The sequence below is a fragment of the Oryctolagus cuniculus genome, chromosome 16 (genome assembly GCF_051225735.1).
Source record: "Oryctolagus cuniculus isolate XC-2025 breed Fujian yellow rabbit chromosome 16, ASM5122573v1, whole genome shotgun sequence".
Classification (NCBI taxonomy): Eukaryota; Metazoa; Chordata; class Mammalia; order Lagomorpha; family Leporidae; genus Oryctolagus; species Oryctolagus cuniculus.
The window spans coordinates 24,252,734-24,269,062 of record NC_142882.1 but is presented as its reverse complement, the minus strand read 5'-3'; the positions used below and the strand labels follow the sequence as shown (position 1 = coordinate 24,269,062).

Here is a 16,329-nt window from a genome sequence, read left to right as displayed (position 1 = left end):
GACAGCCTGCGGCGGCCCAGGTGAGGCCACCGGGCTTCCTTTACCCAGGGTCGCCAAGGGCCACCAGGGCTCACGCTTTCCTGGAAGACCAGGCCGCTTCTCCAGCAAAGCCAACTGCTGTGGGTGCGCCGTGGAGGAACGCTCATGTCTTTAGCTGCCGCTGCTCCATACCCTCCGCAGACCCGCCCTTTGGCAGGAGCCCTGGAGCTTCTGGAAGGAGCGGCGAGCGGGGCAGGAGCCGCCAGCTAAGGCCCGTTACCCAGCAACACCCGCGTGCGAGACCCGGCCCACAGGCGCTGACTGGCCTCGTCAGAGCACCAGCAACCCTCGCGCGGGGCCTGCCCGCCGGTGCTGGCCGGCGTCGTCAGAGTACCCAGCAGCCCTCACGCGGGGCCTGCCTGGCGGCGCTTGCCGGCCCCGTCACAGTACCCAGCAACCTTCGCGCGGGGCCTGCCCGCCGGTGCTGGCCGGCCCCGTCAGAGTACCCAGCAGCCATTGCGCAGGTCCTGCCCGCCGGTGCTGGCCAGCGTCGTCAGAGTACCCAGCAACCCTCGCGCGGGGCCTGCCCGCCGGTGCTGGCCGGCTCGTCAGAGCACCCAGCAGCCCTCGTGCGGGGCCTGCCCGCCGGTGCTGGTCGGCCTCATCAGAGTACCCAGCGACCCGTGTGTCGACCTGGCCAGCCCGTGTTGGCTGGCCTCGTGAGAGTACCCAGCAACCCGTGCGCTGGACGGGCCAGCCCGTGTGGTCCGGCCTCGTCATCTTCTACTATTGCTTTCCCAGGTGCGTTTGCAGGGAGCTGCATCAGAAGTGGAGTAGGCAGGACTTGAACCAGTGCCCATATGGGATGTCAGCGCTGCAGGCCAGGGCTTTAACCTGCTGTGTCACAGTGCTGGCACGTTATGTATTTTATTTTATTTAGTTAATCTTACTCCTGGCTGTGTAGGATAATACACATTTTTTGCTTTTGTTAACAAAGCTGAAATGAATAACGGTACACAAATCCTGGTTTACATTGGCTCACTTTTTTATACTATAGTTACCTGAAAAATGGAATTACTGACATATTTCTAGACAGCTTTAAAAAAATTTTATTTATTTGAAAGTCAGAGTTACACAGAGCGAGAAGGCAAGGCAGAGAGAGAGAGAGAGAGAGAGAGAGAGAGAGAGAGAGAAAGGTCTTCCATCCAATGGTTCACTCCCCAATTGGCCGCAACGGCCAGAGCTGGGCCAATCCAAAGCCAGGAGCTTTTTCTGGGTCTCCCACATGGGTGCAGGGGCCCGAGCACTTGCACTAACTTCTACTGCTATCCCAAGCCACAGCAGAGAGCTGGATGGGAAGTGGAGCAGCTGGGTCTCGAGCCAGTGCCATATAGGATGCCGGCACTGCAGGCCAAGGTGTTAACCCACTGCGCCACAGCAGCAGCCCCTAGACAGCTTTCTGGCAGTATAATTAATACATACTCCCACTAATAACATATGAAAATGCTCATTTTACTGTTCCCTTACCAACAAACTGATTATGTTTGAAAAACATTGCTATCATTTGGGGGCCTGAAACATGTGTTGAACAGATTAGTAGGTGGCTCCACATCTTTGTTATGCTATCCAGGAGCACTATGAGGGGTTAACTATCTATTAGCCCAAGATTAGATGAAGTAGGTAGAATATTTACTTCTTACTCTTACAAACAGCAAACTATTCCAACCCACTTTTCTTGATTGAACTACTTAAAATATAAAATCTTAATGAAACTGAAGGATTTCAATTGACTGCTAGGCCTTAAGGAAAAGAATGAGATTGAAATAAATTTCTTAGACATTGATCAAAAGTAGTATTACTCAACAGCTAATGAGCAACCCATTTTAAATGTATAGTCATCAAATGTTGATCAAAGGTTAACAAACCTCAGTCACCTAGGAAGAATATGTTTAAGGACCCATTGTACAACATGGTGACAATAATTATTAAAAATGTATTCTATGGAAAATATTGTGATTATATTCTTAGTATTCTTATCATAATCAGTGATAGGGATGTGATGTAGTGACTATGATTATCTGAATGTAGCCATTCCACAATGTATACTTACTTTCAAACATCATTTTAATATGGCAAATATGTCCAATTTTGTCAATTTAACAAAAAATTTAATAAAAGACAAACTTAAAAAGGTAGATAGGCATTTTGAAGGGATGAAAAGTTATATACCATAATAACACTAATCCAAATAAATCTGGACTAGCTATATCCATTTCAGGCTTAGACTTTAAGGGAAATTACATGGGATGTAGTGATTCAAGCAGTTCTCCAAATACCTGGTAATTCTTAATAGGTATGCACCTAAACAGGGTAGCAAATTACATGAGTCACAAACACATACTACTGCAAGGAGAAATACACATATACCAGCAGTAATCAGTATAAGTATCACAGCATAAATATAAAAATAGGAATAATACATATTTAATAATGTATAATCACAGATATGCTAGTTAAAACTAGATAGAATAAATTAGATCATTTAAAATGTTAGCAAATAACACATTAACAATCATGAATAAATGGTCAAATGGTTAATCTATCTAGTCTATAAACACTTCATACTATATTTGAATTGATCCACAACTTATAACCCAGCATTTTTTGAATTATTTAAAAATATTTACCATTGGGGCCGGTGCTATAGTGCAGCGGGTTAAGCTGCCGTCTGCAGCACCCACATCCCACATGAACACCAATTCGAGTCCTGACTGCTCCACTTCCAATCCAGCTCTCTGCTATGGCCTGGGAAAGCAGTAGAAGATGGCCCAAGTCCTTGGGCCCCTGCACCCACGTGGGAGACCCAGAAGAAGCTCCTGGCTTCGGATTGGCCCAGCTCTGGCCGTTGCGGCCAACTGGGGAGAGAACCGCTGGATGGAAGACTTCTCTCTCTTTGCCTCTCCTTCTCTCTCTCTGTGTAACTCTTTCAAGTAAAATAAATAAATCTTAAAAAAAAAAAAAAAAAGAGGCCTCCCTGCACATTTACACTCAGGTGTTTCAGAAGCTATTTTAGTCCCCAAGTACTGCTTTGTTCTTTTTTCTTTTCTTTTTTTTTTTTTTTTTAAAGATTTATTTGAAAGAGTTACAGAGAGAGGTTGAGACAGAGAGAGAGGTCTTCTAACCGCTGGTTCACTCCACAACTGGCTGCAAAAGCCAGAGCTGTGCTGATCCAAAGCCAGGAGCTTTCTCCAGGTCTCCCACGTGGGTGCAGGGGCCCAGGCACTTGGGCCATCTTCTACTGCTTTCTCAGGCCATCAGTAGAGAGCTGGATCAGAAGTGAACAGCCGGGTCTTGAACTGGCACCCATATGGGATGCCGGCACCCCAGGCCAGAGCACTAACCCGCTGAGACACAGCACCAGCCCCACTTTGTTCTTTAGACAAGCATATCTGTGTGTGTATATATTCATATCCAAACACTTAGTGTATATGTGCAGCTGCTTTTTGGTTACTTGTAGATTACAAAACACACTTCAAGTCCCAGATGCCCTACTTCTGATCCAGCTCCCTGTTAATGTGCCTGGGAAGGCACTGGAAGTGGGTCAATTACCTGGACCTCTGCCACCCATGCAGGAGACCCAGCTGGAGTTCCTGACTCCTGGCTGCAACCCAGCCCAGCCCTGACTATTGTGGCCATTTGGGGATTGAACCAGCTGATGGAAGATCTTTCTGTCTCTCCCTCTCTATAAGCCTGCCTTTCAAATTAAAAAATATCTATTTTTTTTAAATCTGTATACTGTTTTCCAACTCAGTAGCCCTGTAAGGTATGGCAAGGATCATTTGCCACTTCCCATTTTATATAAGAGTATCTGGGGCTCACCAACGTAGCTGAACAGAGGAGTTAGATTGTACTTGTGACCCCAAGCCATATCCCTAGAAGAGCAAACGGGGGGACTTGCTCACAGCAGCTCTGGCATAAAAGTTGACTGACAGCTTGTCCGGTCCTTAGTGGAAGAAAAGGGGTGGCAACCCCCTACCATGCTGACTGCAGTGCCATCTAGACTTGGGGAAGCAAACTGAAGGCAAAGATATAGTCAGGAAAGGGGGAAATCCCCATCGGCAAAAGTGCCTGGGAACTCCACCTCACTGATGGACCTAGAGGCAAAGGCAGAGGAAGCACCAGTGGATGGAACACACGCGTGGTTGTCTACAAAGACTGATTCACCAAAGGCTCATGCCTGCTCACAAGGCCTGGAAGTGTCCCGGCTGACCTCAGCCAGGGGCGCCAAAACCATCCAGGCTGGGAATGCTAGAGCGTTGGGAAAGTAGGACAAGTTGTCCGTGTTGAAGGTGCCCGGTGTCAAGTCCATCAGAGGCTCTGCCAGTGGACAGGGTCACACAGATGCAGTCTTCCCAGGTGGAGAGGCCAAGAGGTGTCTTGCATCACAAGGGTGAAGGCCGCCTGTGCAGACCAGCAGAAACAGCAGAGAATGAGAGACGGGGAAGAAAGCCACAGAGAGAAGGGAAGTCCCGAGTGGTTGGGCCTCCATGTTTCTGGCTTACAGACACCACAGGCTTCAGGATCCAGTGGGCAGCAGTAACAGGGGATTCCCATTCAGAAAACATCAACCCACAACTTCCTGGGATCCACACATAGCTGGCTCTGGTCTAGACCCATTCTAGGTGAAACCCATGGGGCTGGCGTTGTGGTGTGATGGGGTAAGACGCCGCCTGCAATGCCAGCATCCCATGTGGGTACCAGTTCGAGTCCTGGCTGCTCCACTTCCTATCCAGCTCCCTGTTAATGCACCTGGGAAACAGTGGAAGATGGCCCATATCCTGGGGGCCCTGAACCCATGTGGTAGACCCAGATGAAGCTCCTGGCTTCATCATGGCCCAGACCTGGCCGTTGTGGCCATCTGGAGAGTGAACCAGCAGATACAAGATCTCTCTCTCTGTCTCTCCCTCTCTCTTTATAACTCTGCCTTTCAAATAAATAAATAAAATAAATCTTTAAAAAAATGACTGTTACTAATGGGGAGATGAATGGACATCATCAGACGGCTTCCTCATTTGACATCTTGGAGACATCAATGTTGAATGACCAGATTATGTACCTCATTTTTTTTTAAAAAAAAAAACAATTCTCTCTCCCAGATGTTACATGACTTGCCTAGCAAGTCCAGGAGCACAGGGAATGACCTGCCAAGTTGACACATCCTATTCTCGGCCGTCTCCCAGTCAGATGAACATCCATGCAATACGCTTCTTCAGCAGGTGGGCCGACGGCTGTCTCTAGGCAGCTCTTCACACAGTAGCAGGACACGAGCACTGCCGTGGGAAACACACTGCAGAAAAGAACAAAAACAACGCACCAGGGCGGAGAGGCGGCGGCACGCTGCCACCACAGCACGCCCCAATCCAGGAGCACCTTTCTATTTTGACTCCCTGATGGCTTTACCCTGTTCACTGAGCTTCAAAAATCAGTCATCTGGTAGGGGCTGGCGCTGCAGCGTAGTGGGCTAAGCTTCCACCTGTGGTGCTGGCATCCACTATGGGTGCCGGTTCAAATCCTGGCTGTTCCACTTCCATTCCAGCTCTCTGCTATGGCCTGGGAAAGCAGTGGAAGATGGCCCAAGTGCTTGGGGCCCTGCTCCCACGTGGGAGACGTGGAAGAAGCTCCTGGCTTCAGAGAGGCCCAACTCCAGCCGTTGTGGCCATTTGGGGAGTGAACAAGCAGATGGAAGACCTCTCTCTCTCTCTCTCTCTGTTACCTTTGTCTCTGAAATAAATAAATCTTTTCATTAGCCATCTGGTGACAGCACCAAGCACTCTAACAGAACATGTGAATCACTCAAACCTGCTTATTCAGGTGAAAACTTTGCTATACCAAAAATCAGTCAGTGGGGCGGGCGCTGTGGCACAGCAGGTAAAGCCCCCATCTGCAGTGCCGGCACCCCACATGGGCACTGGTTCCAGTCCCGGCTGCTGCACTTCTGATCCAGCTCTCTGCTATGGCCTGGGAAAGCAGTAGAAGATGGCCCAAGTGTTTAGGCCCCTGCACCTAAGTGGGAGACAGGGAAGAAGCTCCTGGCTCCGGATCGGCGCAGCTCCAGCTGCTGCGGCCATTTGCAGAGTGAACCAGTGGATGAAGAGTTTGCTCGTTCTCTCTGCAACTCTGCCTTTCAAGTGAATAAATAAATTAAAAAAAAAAAAAAAAAAGGAAGAGAGAGAAAGAAAATCAGTCAGCAATAGCTTATCCGATGTAAGTGTCTGTGGGATGAGCCAGGCACTTTTCTCTTTTCCCTCTTTCTTACCTCTTCATGATGGCAGGGACATTCTCTCCCCTTAGGTAGAAAAAAAAAGCGGCTAAAGGCAGAAACGGTAGGGCAGCCAGGGCTTTCTGAGAACCACCGCCTATGCAATTAACACAACTAGTCAGCGGAAGTTAATCTGATGCCGGCAGCTGTAATGGCTGTATGAGCAGTCCTACAGCTGGCCACTATCCAGTCAATATGTAACCAAATGTACTGAAGAAACATAAACGAAGGCCAAACTTTAGAGTTGTTTGTAGAGCCCAGATTCTGGAGAAAGTCCCCTCTGGGTCTGCCGAGCATCCACCCATCAATGAATGAATGAAGCTGTTTTCCTGTTAAGAGCCTCGCTATCCCGCCCCTCCATCAGTCTCCTGCTACATCTACATGTCACGCCAACAACTTGTCCAGAGGCTTCCGCAGACCACAGTCCTTGTGCAAATCTGATGTTAATGCGCCCCCAATGCTAAAAATGTCTTGGGCTTTGGCACCGAACAGAAAATAAGAAAACTCGGCGACCCCCTTACTTCCAGCTGCAGGGGCTGTAGGACAACCAGCGGGGAGTGGCACTGCGGGGGCTGTGAAGAACAGGGGGGAAAGTCAGCGGAGCCCGCGGAGCCCCAGCCGCCCCGAGTGCCCGTGGGAACCCCACCTTGCGGGCTGTGCGCGTGCGGAGTGGGGGCAGCGAGGCTGAGCCATCTGCCCGCCGCCCCGGGCTCCTTGCTGGGGGCCACCAGCCCCGCTCTGCCGCGGGAACCGCCGCAGGGTTGACCAGGAAGCCCGGCCAGAGGGCATTCTCTCCACGAAGCCAAAGTGGGACCGGGGCTCGATGAAAATATGGACGAGGGGAGTCCCGCTGCCTTCCTCCGCCGTCCTCTCGCCTGCCAGGCTCCCCCAGAACAAAATGCATGACGGAAAGTTGGAGGGAAGCAGCGCACGGGGCCCGCGGGGCGCCGGGAGGCTGGAAGGCTGCGGTCGGAGCCGCCACAGCCCGGATCGGGGCGCCGGCTCGCTGGGCAGCGCACCCAGAGCCGGGTCCCCGAGCCGCCAGCCGCCCTCGCACCCGCGTCCACGCCCCTCCCTGGTCTCCGCACTTGCCGGGGGAATTGGCGGGGAGCCCGGCGGCGCGCTCCAGGACACGCAGGTGCAGCAAGGCGGAGCGTGAGGGGCAGGCAAAGTCCCCGGCGCGTGGGGGTGGCCTCGGACCCAGCGACAGCAGCGGAAGGAGAAGCAGCGGGGCCGGCCGGGTGTTGCGCTCGCAAACTGCCTGGAATGGAAGGTGTACAGCAAAAGACCGCCGCAAGCACGTGTGGAGCAATAGCCCCGGCTCTGAACACTGCGCGAACTTCCGCTGCCCCGGGACGCGGAGCCACCAGCGCGCAGGCGCGCTCCGACGTGCACCCACGCACTAGGCGCCGAGGAACTCTGGGAAATGGAGTCCAGACCCAGCACAAGCCTAGCGAGCTGGCCGGTGCTCCCTAAGGGTTTGAAGGAGTTTGGGAGCAATGGAATGGAAACTAAGGGAGTTTGCCTTTGTTTACATCCCTCCTCTCCTGCCCCTCCCCAATCTCAAGGCTGGGCTGCTGCTCTGCTTCTTTTCTTGAACTATACAGATTTACTTATTTAACTATTTTTCTATTCTTCCTCCACCCTCTCTCTTTGAGGAGAGACATCTGGTCTTATTCACCACTGAATCCCTTGGCAGAGGGACTCTGAGTATATGGTGACTCACTGAGCAAACAGGGTTCCTGTCCAGGTATCATCACCAGGTCTACCTACAAGAATGGTGGGATAGGCAGGTGCATCTCCACTCTGCTGGCACTGAGGTAAGTGACGTCTGTCCTCACAGCTGTCCATTTCATCATTCGTCCCCCAACATGTGTGGCATGCCTACACTTTTTCTATGTAAGTTATGAACACTTATTTTAGGTTTTAGGTCTCAATTGAATTCAGAACCCAAACATGTGATCCCTCTCCTCAGAGTAGCTGGAGCCTCCATGTTGGGATGGTTGATGGAGCCAAGAGGAGGCACATTGCACCATGCCCAGACTTAGCTTGAAGTCCCTGATACCCACAGTGCCCCAGCCTTATGAAGGGAAAGAAACAAAATTCACATCCATGCGGCTGAATGAACGTAAACGCAGCTAGTCCTTGGCAAGTTTGCTTTGCTTGTTGAAATTTGTTTTGTGGTTTGTTTTGTTTTTGTTTTTGTTTTTTGTTTTACATTTTCTTTTGCTACCCAGTTTAGGCAACATTTGTGAACTGCCAACAACACGTTAAACATGTTTCAATACATTAAATATCTTGAAAGACTATTTAATTCCTTAAGATTCTAAAAGCATGGGGGTGCAGCATTGTGACACAAGAAGTTAAGCCACTGCCTCGGATGCTGGTTCAAGCCCCAGGTGCTCCACTTCTGATCCAGTTCCCTGCTAATGCACCTGGGAAAGCAGTGGAAGATGGCCCACGTGCTTGGGTCCCTGCACCTGCGTGGGAAACCAGGAAGAAACTCCTGGCTCCCAGCCTCTGTCTATGTATCTGCCTCTCTCTGTATCTCTACCTCTCTCTAACTCAGCCTTTCAAATAAATAAACAAATCCCAAAAGCAAAAGAACCTAAAAGCAGACCAAAAGTGTTTTGCTGTGAATATTCACTGTGAAGTAGGCATTTGGGTCATTGTCATTTAAAAAAAAAAAAAAAGAATACAGTGATGGAAGGGTAATGAATGTAGCAGTTTATACACTCTGTGGAGGGTCACCTTCTCTCCATTAAAAGTCCATCAAAGGGGGCCTGTGCTGTGGCACAGTAGGTTAAGCCTCTGCCTGCAGCTCCAGCATGCCATATGGGTGCCGGTTCGAGTCCCGGCTGCTCCTCTTCCAATCCAGCTCTCTGCTGATGTCCTGGGAAAGCATTAAGTGATGTCAACTAATTTGAAGAGAACTAGAAACTTCAGAAAACACTAAGGAAATTTTCACTCTTCAATCTGGAGGCTCAGCCACGCCCACTGCACCCCTTGTAGAAGTTCCATCGTATTCACACTCATTTGTTTCTTAGAGGTTAAGACCGGGAGAGTCTTTCCAGGCACAAAGCAGCAGGTAAGATATTTCTGGAAGACGGCAGAGTTTATGAAGATGCCAGGATTTGGTGATGCTGCCGGTTAGCAGCAGCGGGTGTGTTGCTATTTCAAGATTCTGATTCAACTCAGGAAGAAGAACAGCAACCAAACCTTCGAGATTTGGGAGGGGGAAGAGGGGTGTTAGCAAAAGCACATGCGTTCAGTTTCCATTCTACCTCCACCTGCTGAGTCTGCCAAGCCCCTCAGGGAGGGGCAGCAGGTCTGTTCTCTAGGACCCTGCTGGGTCTGGACTCCACTTCCCAGAGGCCCTAGGTGACCTGGTCTATCCCTGGCTCCCAGTGCCTGTGTGTGTGTGTGGGTGTTTGTGTGTGCGCGCGCGCGCCCAAGAGTTTGGCGGCAGGCGCCCGGGACCGCAAGAGGTTCTTTGAGAAGAGGCAGCTCTGCACCTGCAAGCCCAGGGCAGTGCGCGAGCAGACAACCCGGCCGGCCGCCCCCACCTCTGCTTCTCCTTCCGCTTCCGCCGCCTCTGCAGCCACAGGTGCCACGTGCCAAGGACTTGTCCGGCCCCAAACGTTCCACCTGGCTCCGGGCAGTCCTGGGGTGGGATGGATTTCCACCGCAAGTACAGAGACTTGAGAGGGGCGTGGGTGCGCGTCCCTGTGGGAGAGGGCTGGGCTGGGGGACCCGGCTCGCTCTCGGGGTGCGCTGCGCAGCGAGCTGGATGGCTCCCGCCAAGCAAGGGGCAGGAGCTGAGACCCCGGCTTTCGCGTCTGCAAGCGCCGCCTCCCAGTCTCGCCGCGACCGGCGCGTCCCCCTCTGAACCACCTCGCTCAGCCTTTCCTTGATGCGTTTCGCTTAGCGGATACAAGGCGAGGGGACCTGGACAAGCGGAGGAGGCGAGAGGACAGCGAAGGAAAGCAGCGGGATGCCGGTGGTCCCAACTTTTAAGAAGCTCCCCGGTTCCCATTGTGGCTTGGTGGCCAGGACGCACTTCGATTGGGGCTTCCAGGTGGATCCCGTGCCGGTCTTGGGATGGCCATCGGCGGGGTAGCGAGGATCAGACAAGGATGTGCCTGCTGCGGGTGGGGGGATCCGAGGGAGGGGGTCCCCGTCTGCATACCTGGCAGCTGCACCCTTTCTCTTAGCAGGAGCAGCGGGGAGGGTGTGCGGTAGCCCTGTGCGTGGACCGCCTCCGACGATGTATGTGGCTGCTTTTCCATTCTATCTTCCTGTCGCAGGTATCACTGTTATTACCTGCCACTAATCCCTTTGCAAAGTGAAGACGTGAAGTGAAGTGAATGCAAGTCTGGTTGCTTGGGGCGATGATAAGTGGAGCTATTTCATGCCGCGCATGGCTAAGCTGTGGCAGGAGAGTGGCCGTGCCCTTCGCCCCACCCGTGCAGTCACTCCAGTGCTGCACTCGGCTAATTGTATTACAATCCATATTGTTTCAGTTAAGAGGGCCACTGAGGTTTCTTATTTTGGGCTCTGTGTTGAAGACCAGGCCTTTTTTTTATTTTTAAGGATTTATTTATTTGAAAGATTTACAGAGAGAAAGAGACAGAGAGAGAGAGAGAGAGAGAGAGAGAGAGAGGTCTTCCATCTGCTGGTTCACTCCCCAAATGGCCGCAATGGCCAGAGCTGGGCCAGGCTGGAGCCAGGAGCCAGAAGACCCAGAAGAAGCTCCCTCATGGGTTCAGGGGCCCAAGGACCTGGTCCATTTCCTGCTGCTTTCCCAAGCACATTACCAGGGAGATGGATTGGAAGGGGAGCAGCCAGGACTCGAACCAGTGCTCATATTGGATGCTGGCATTGCAGGTGGCAGCTGAACCCACCACACCACAACAGCAGTCCTGAGCAATGACTTTTTAATTTGATGATTTTATGTGGCCTGTGAATGAGGTCATAAATATGCAAATGTCTCCTTGGCCCTGCAAAATGTTCATGGCAAACCCAAAGGCAATTTACAAATGTGTTCAAGGGAATGAGTAAGTACAATTACTAAACCTCTGGAAGACAGACACTTGTGGAGAACACAGGCCTAAGACACCATACACTTAATTTTTTTTAAAGATTTATTTATTTATTTGAAAGTCAGAGTTACACAGAGAGAGAAGGAGAGGCAGAGAGAGGTCTTCCATTGCTGGTTCACTCCCCAAATGGCCACAATGGCCAGAGCTGCACCGATCCAAAGCCAGGAGCCAGGAGCTTCTTCCGGGTCTCCCACGTGGGTGCAGGGTCCCAAGCACTTGGGCCATCTTCTACTGCTTTCCCAGGTGATAGCAGAGAGCTGGATTGGAAGTGGAACAGCCAGGATTCGAACCGGCGCCCATATGGGATGGCTGCTGGCACTGCAGGTGGTGGCTTTACCTGCTATGCCACAGCGCCAGCCCCCGCGTTAAACTATTGTCAGAGATGCCAGGCATTGCATTGAAAGGGCTTTGTTCTTTCTCAGAAGAAGAGGAATAGGAATCCTGTGTGATGAGAGAGGGCTGTGCATGAAAAGTAATGCATTTGTTGGCTCACGTATGAGCTATTTCTGAAAACGGGTGTCTTAGATGACACGGGAAGATGTGTGTTGATGTCTGTGCCAGTATGTATGAGGTGTCCATGGGTACAATTGGTGCCAACTCCCATGTACAGATGTTCCCTGTGCAGACGAGCGTGATGTGGGGATTCCTCCGTGTCTGGACCTTGTCTGGGGAGATGAAGAGAGGATTCATGGGTCAGGGAACCACACAGCTGGAAACTGGGCTCTGAATATCAGGCCCAGCACAGAGACCCCCACCTGTTCTCCTGGGCGACTTGGGCCTCGTAAAACCCACTTTCTTCAGAAATACTGTATTGGAAGGTTTGAGAATTTGCCTCTTTGCTTGGCTAAGGCATGCTTCACCTGGAATGTGTGCAGACCAAAGCCAGCTGTGTGTAGATCCCAGACGCTGTCTGTGGGTTTTCCTGAGTGACAGTGCTGTGCTGCTACTGCCCACTGGCTCCTAAGGCCTGTGATGTTTCTCACCTGAACATCTGGAAGCCAGAAAGATGGCGGCTCAGCCACTTGAGGTTCCCCCCTTTTTTTTCTGCCCCTCCATTCTCTTTCTCATTACCATTTCTGTTTATCTGCAAAGGGAATGACTCCCCGGGAATATTCAATGCTTTTGATTCAAGAGGCCTCTCAGCACCTTTAAAATGGATAACTTGTCCTTCTTTCCCAACGCTTTGGCATCCTCAGCCCTGATGGTTTTGACATCCATGACTGTGGGCTATGACATCCATGACAAGGACTGTGATGCCCTTGTCAGCAGCTATGAGCCCACAGTGTGTGTATCTGTCTGTGTAGACTGGGATGTGCATATGCCGTTCAAACCGGTGGTTCCTACACCTACGCCTCTCTGTTCCATCTGCAAGGTGGGGTGGCGGGCACTTTTGCCACTTGTGATTTCCTACTTTTTAAGTATGTGTCTGCCCTGAGTTTGCCCCCCCCACAAGCACTTGGGCCACCAGCTGCTGCTTCCCCAAGCGCATTAGCAGGCAGCTGGATTGGAAGCGGAACAGCCGGGACTCCTGCAGGCACCTATATGGGATGTCGATGCAGCAGGCGGAGACTTACCCTTCTATGCCACAGCGCCGGCCCCTTTGTTCTCTTCTCTTTATGATGATGGGAACAATCACAGGGACACTGCAGCTCCTTGCGCCATCAGGCTGTCTCCTTGAACGAGACACTGTGAAACTTCGCTGTGCTGAAAGGCAGCTGCCTAAGCCCAGTGTACCTTGAATTTGACCTGGGGCACTTCTTCAATGAGTCATCGTCAAATCAACCTGCCTTGTAAATTTCTCATCTTTGGTTCTTCTGCACGTGGTGAGTGTGGTGTGTTCAAGTCCGTGTCTCTAAGCTGGAGACTTCCCATTTAAGGCGGAAGGCTGCTGGGGGACAGCACAACTGCCAGCCTTGCTGTGGGTCTTCTCCCCCTTTCCATGTTTTTAAATTATTTATTTTATGGGGACTCGAACCAGCACCCATATGGGATTCTGACTGAAGGCGGCGGCTTTACCTGCTATACCACAGCACCGGCCCCTCTCTTTCCATTTTTTAAAGATCTTAAAATTTTATTTGAGGTGGGCGAGTGCTGTGGTGTAGCAGGTTAAGCCACCATCTGCAGCGCCGGCATCCCATATGGATGCAATTCAAGTCCCGGCTGCTCCACTTCTGATCCAGCTTGCTGCTAACGCACCAGGGAAAGCAGTGGAAGATGACCCAAGTGCTTGGGCCCCTGCACCCACGTGGGAGACCCGGATGAAGCTCCTGGCTCCTGGCTTTGGGTCGGCCCAGCCCCTGCCATTGCTGCCATCTGGGGAGTGAACCAGTGGATGGAAAGACCTGTCTCTTTTCTCTGTGTGTGTCTCTGCCTTTCAAATTAATAAATAAGAACTCCAGATCTGTCAAGGATTGCTCATGAGTAATGAGGATAAAGTTGCCCCCTGCCAGGGCTTGAAGCTGAATGTGAATCTCTGCAGCACCCATCCTGCAGCCAGCCCTGCTCCAGAATGTTCCACTGGGTGTGACATGGTTCTGGGACCCGGCACCAGAGACGGTCTCTCTCTCTCTCTCTCTTTTTTTTTTTTTTTTTTTTTTTTACAGGCAGAGTGGAGAGTGAGAGAGAGAGACAGAGAGAAAGGTCTTCCTTTGCCGTTGGTTCACCCTCCAATGGCCGCTGCGGCTGGCGCACCACGCTGATCCGAAGGCAGGAGCCAGGTGCTTCTCCTGGTCTCCCATGGGGTGCAGGGCCCAAGCACTTGGGCCATCCTCCACTGCACTCCCTGGCCACAGCAGAGAGCTGGCCTGGAAGAGAGGCAACCGGGACAGAATCTGGCACCCCGACCGGGACTAGAACCGGTGCGCCGGTGCCGCAAGGCGGAGGATTAGCCTAGTGAGCCACGGCGCCAGCGACAGTCTCTCTTAAGGAACTGTTAACCCGGAGTCGCTTTCCGATGATGGATGGTCTCGTGATCATCACAGCTGGCCTGGAGGAGACGCTCAGGAAATACACGTTCTGTCTAGGAGGGCATTGCCCTGCTGAGGTTACTAAGGTGCACGAAGGGTCCTGTCTTTTTTCTAAAGCTCATGTTCAGTTCTCTGTGTTGCCCTACAGAGAAACATGCTGGATCTCAGGACCTGGAGTGCTCACTCAGCCACCAGCTGAAGCTGTATAGAGCCCAGGATTCATGGCAAAGCTCTCCACAGGAGGTGCATTGCTCTGCCTTGACTTTCACAGGGGGCAGGTCAGGTGTGTAGTGCCGAGAGCATTGAAGAAAAGGGAAAAAGAAGGCACCGGAAACCATTGTTCCAGCCTGGCACTCCCAGCTGAGGTCTCTGACTCTGCCATCTCGTAGTTTTTCCTTTCCTGGGCTCCTGTGTGGAGAGCACTCTTCCTAATGATTTTTGCATGGTAGTCAAAAGAGTTCCAAGTTCCTTGGAACCCAGTGGTCTAAGTGAGTAGCTAGGATGTGTGGGTGTGTAGAAGAAATGGCCACAGCAAAAGACAGACAGGAAGGGCTTGAGCATCAGGGCAGGCGTCATCCTGTGATGTCGGCACTGCCGGCTTCAGGTCATGTGTGGTGGTGGTGGTGCAGACGGGGGCTGGGAGTGTGGGGATCGTCCTGTGTAATCAGATTCCCAGGGCCCGCACTCATCCTCCTGCAGAGCATCGTGGGAGTGCTGCCCAGTGCCCTTCTGCAGGGATGCAATGGCTGCTGTGGCTTCTGGGCCACTCATCTGGGGGGACAGCGTGAGAGGGCAGGCTTTGCATGAGTTTAACCCCTTAGGAATGCGAGTTAGGACAAGGAGAGTGGAGAGGAAGAAGATGCCATTCCACCAAGGTGGTGGGAAGGGTGAGAATGAAGAACCTGCTCCCAGCAGTGTCTTGCCCACCCAGCCTCCCGTCCTGGGGAGGATCTGGCCAACTGCCTAGTGTCGCCCCCTTGTGGCCATTGATTCTCCACATGCAGATCTGGTGTCTTCCTGTACTGCTGACCAGCTGAGTGCTTGCTCCACCTCCTCTTCTTGGTGCCATACTGTAATTAGAAGGTGGCCCCGTGGAGGGTCTCGGGGGGCTTAGCCAGATGTGAGGGAGGCCGGGCACACTTTGCTGTGGCTTGGGCTACCATTATACTGCCAGGAGAGGGTGGAGGAGGGGGGAAACAGTTTGCCAGCTGTTTCTTTCTCTTTGCCAGTCCTTAGGTTTTCAAATGCTCATCTGTAGAGAAATAAGGGTTGGAGGATTAGAAGTAGTTCTGAGTATTGGTCCCAAGCATAAGTTGCTTGGCCTTCTGCTCCAAGCTTTCACCTTTCTGGAGACAGTGCCCTCTGGTGGAAAGTTAGAGGAACCACAGAAACGGCTCAGGGTGAAGTTCTGTTGGCTAGATACATGTGCACTAGGGGCTGCCTTCATCAACCTTGCGTCTAGACTTTGGGGTGGACTTTTTTCCCCCCAGACTAACTTCCTGCCTTCTTGGAAAACACTTATCTCATTTCATTGTAATTAGTTGCTTCATTGGATCTCTCCCATGGGTGCCTGTCCGTCTCCTTGTGTGACTCTGTCCAGTGTGTCACCTCATGTAGTGCCTGGCCCAAGAGGTTTTTGGCGTGAGAATACACGAGCCCCAGGTCTCTGTTGACACTGCTGAGCTCTGCTGAGAGTCGTGTGCTGGCTCCACCCTCTTTGATATGGTGTGAAGGATTCTCCGTGGATTAATCACTGGGCTGAACACCTGCTACGTCATGGACATGTGGGAAGTGGTGCCTAGCAAGAGGGGAACACTTCAGGGACACGGCTTGGGTTCAGCTCTGTGGCATAGTAGGCTAAACCTGCACTTGGGGAGGCAGCATCCCATATGGGTGCTGGTTTGAGTCCCGGCTGCTCCACTTCTGATCCAGCTCCCTGGGAATGCAGCAGAGGATGCCCCAA

The 16,329-nt window shown here is 51.9% G+C and overlaps 1 protein-coding gene across 1 annotated transcript; it reads right to left on the bottom strand.

Moving 5' to 3' along the window:
* Nucleotides 1-2,126: 2,126 nt before the first annotated feature.
* On the bottom strand, nt 2,127-10,587 carry LOC103345689 (uncharacterized). Its single transcript, XM_089315603.1, has 5 exons — nt 10,488-10,587; nt 6,945-7,770; nt 6,820-6,870; nt 5,181-5,326; nt 2,127-4,440 (listed from the first exon to the last, which is right to left on the bottom strand). The coding sequence occupies exons 1-5, from the start codon at nt 10,585-10,587 to the stop codon at nt 4,373-4,375; spliced, it is 1,191 nt and encodes a 396-aa protein (XP_089171729.1). The 3' UTR covers nt 2,127-4,372.
* Nucleotides 10,588-16,329: the final 5,742 nt, after the last annotated feature.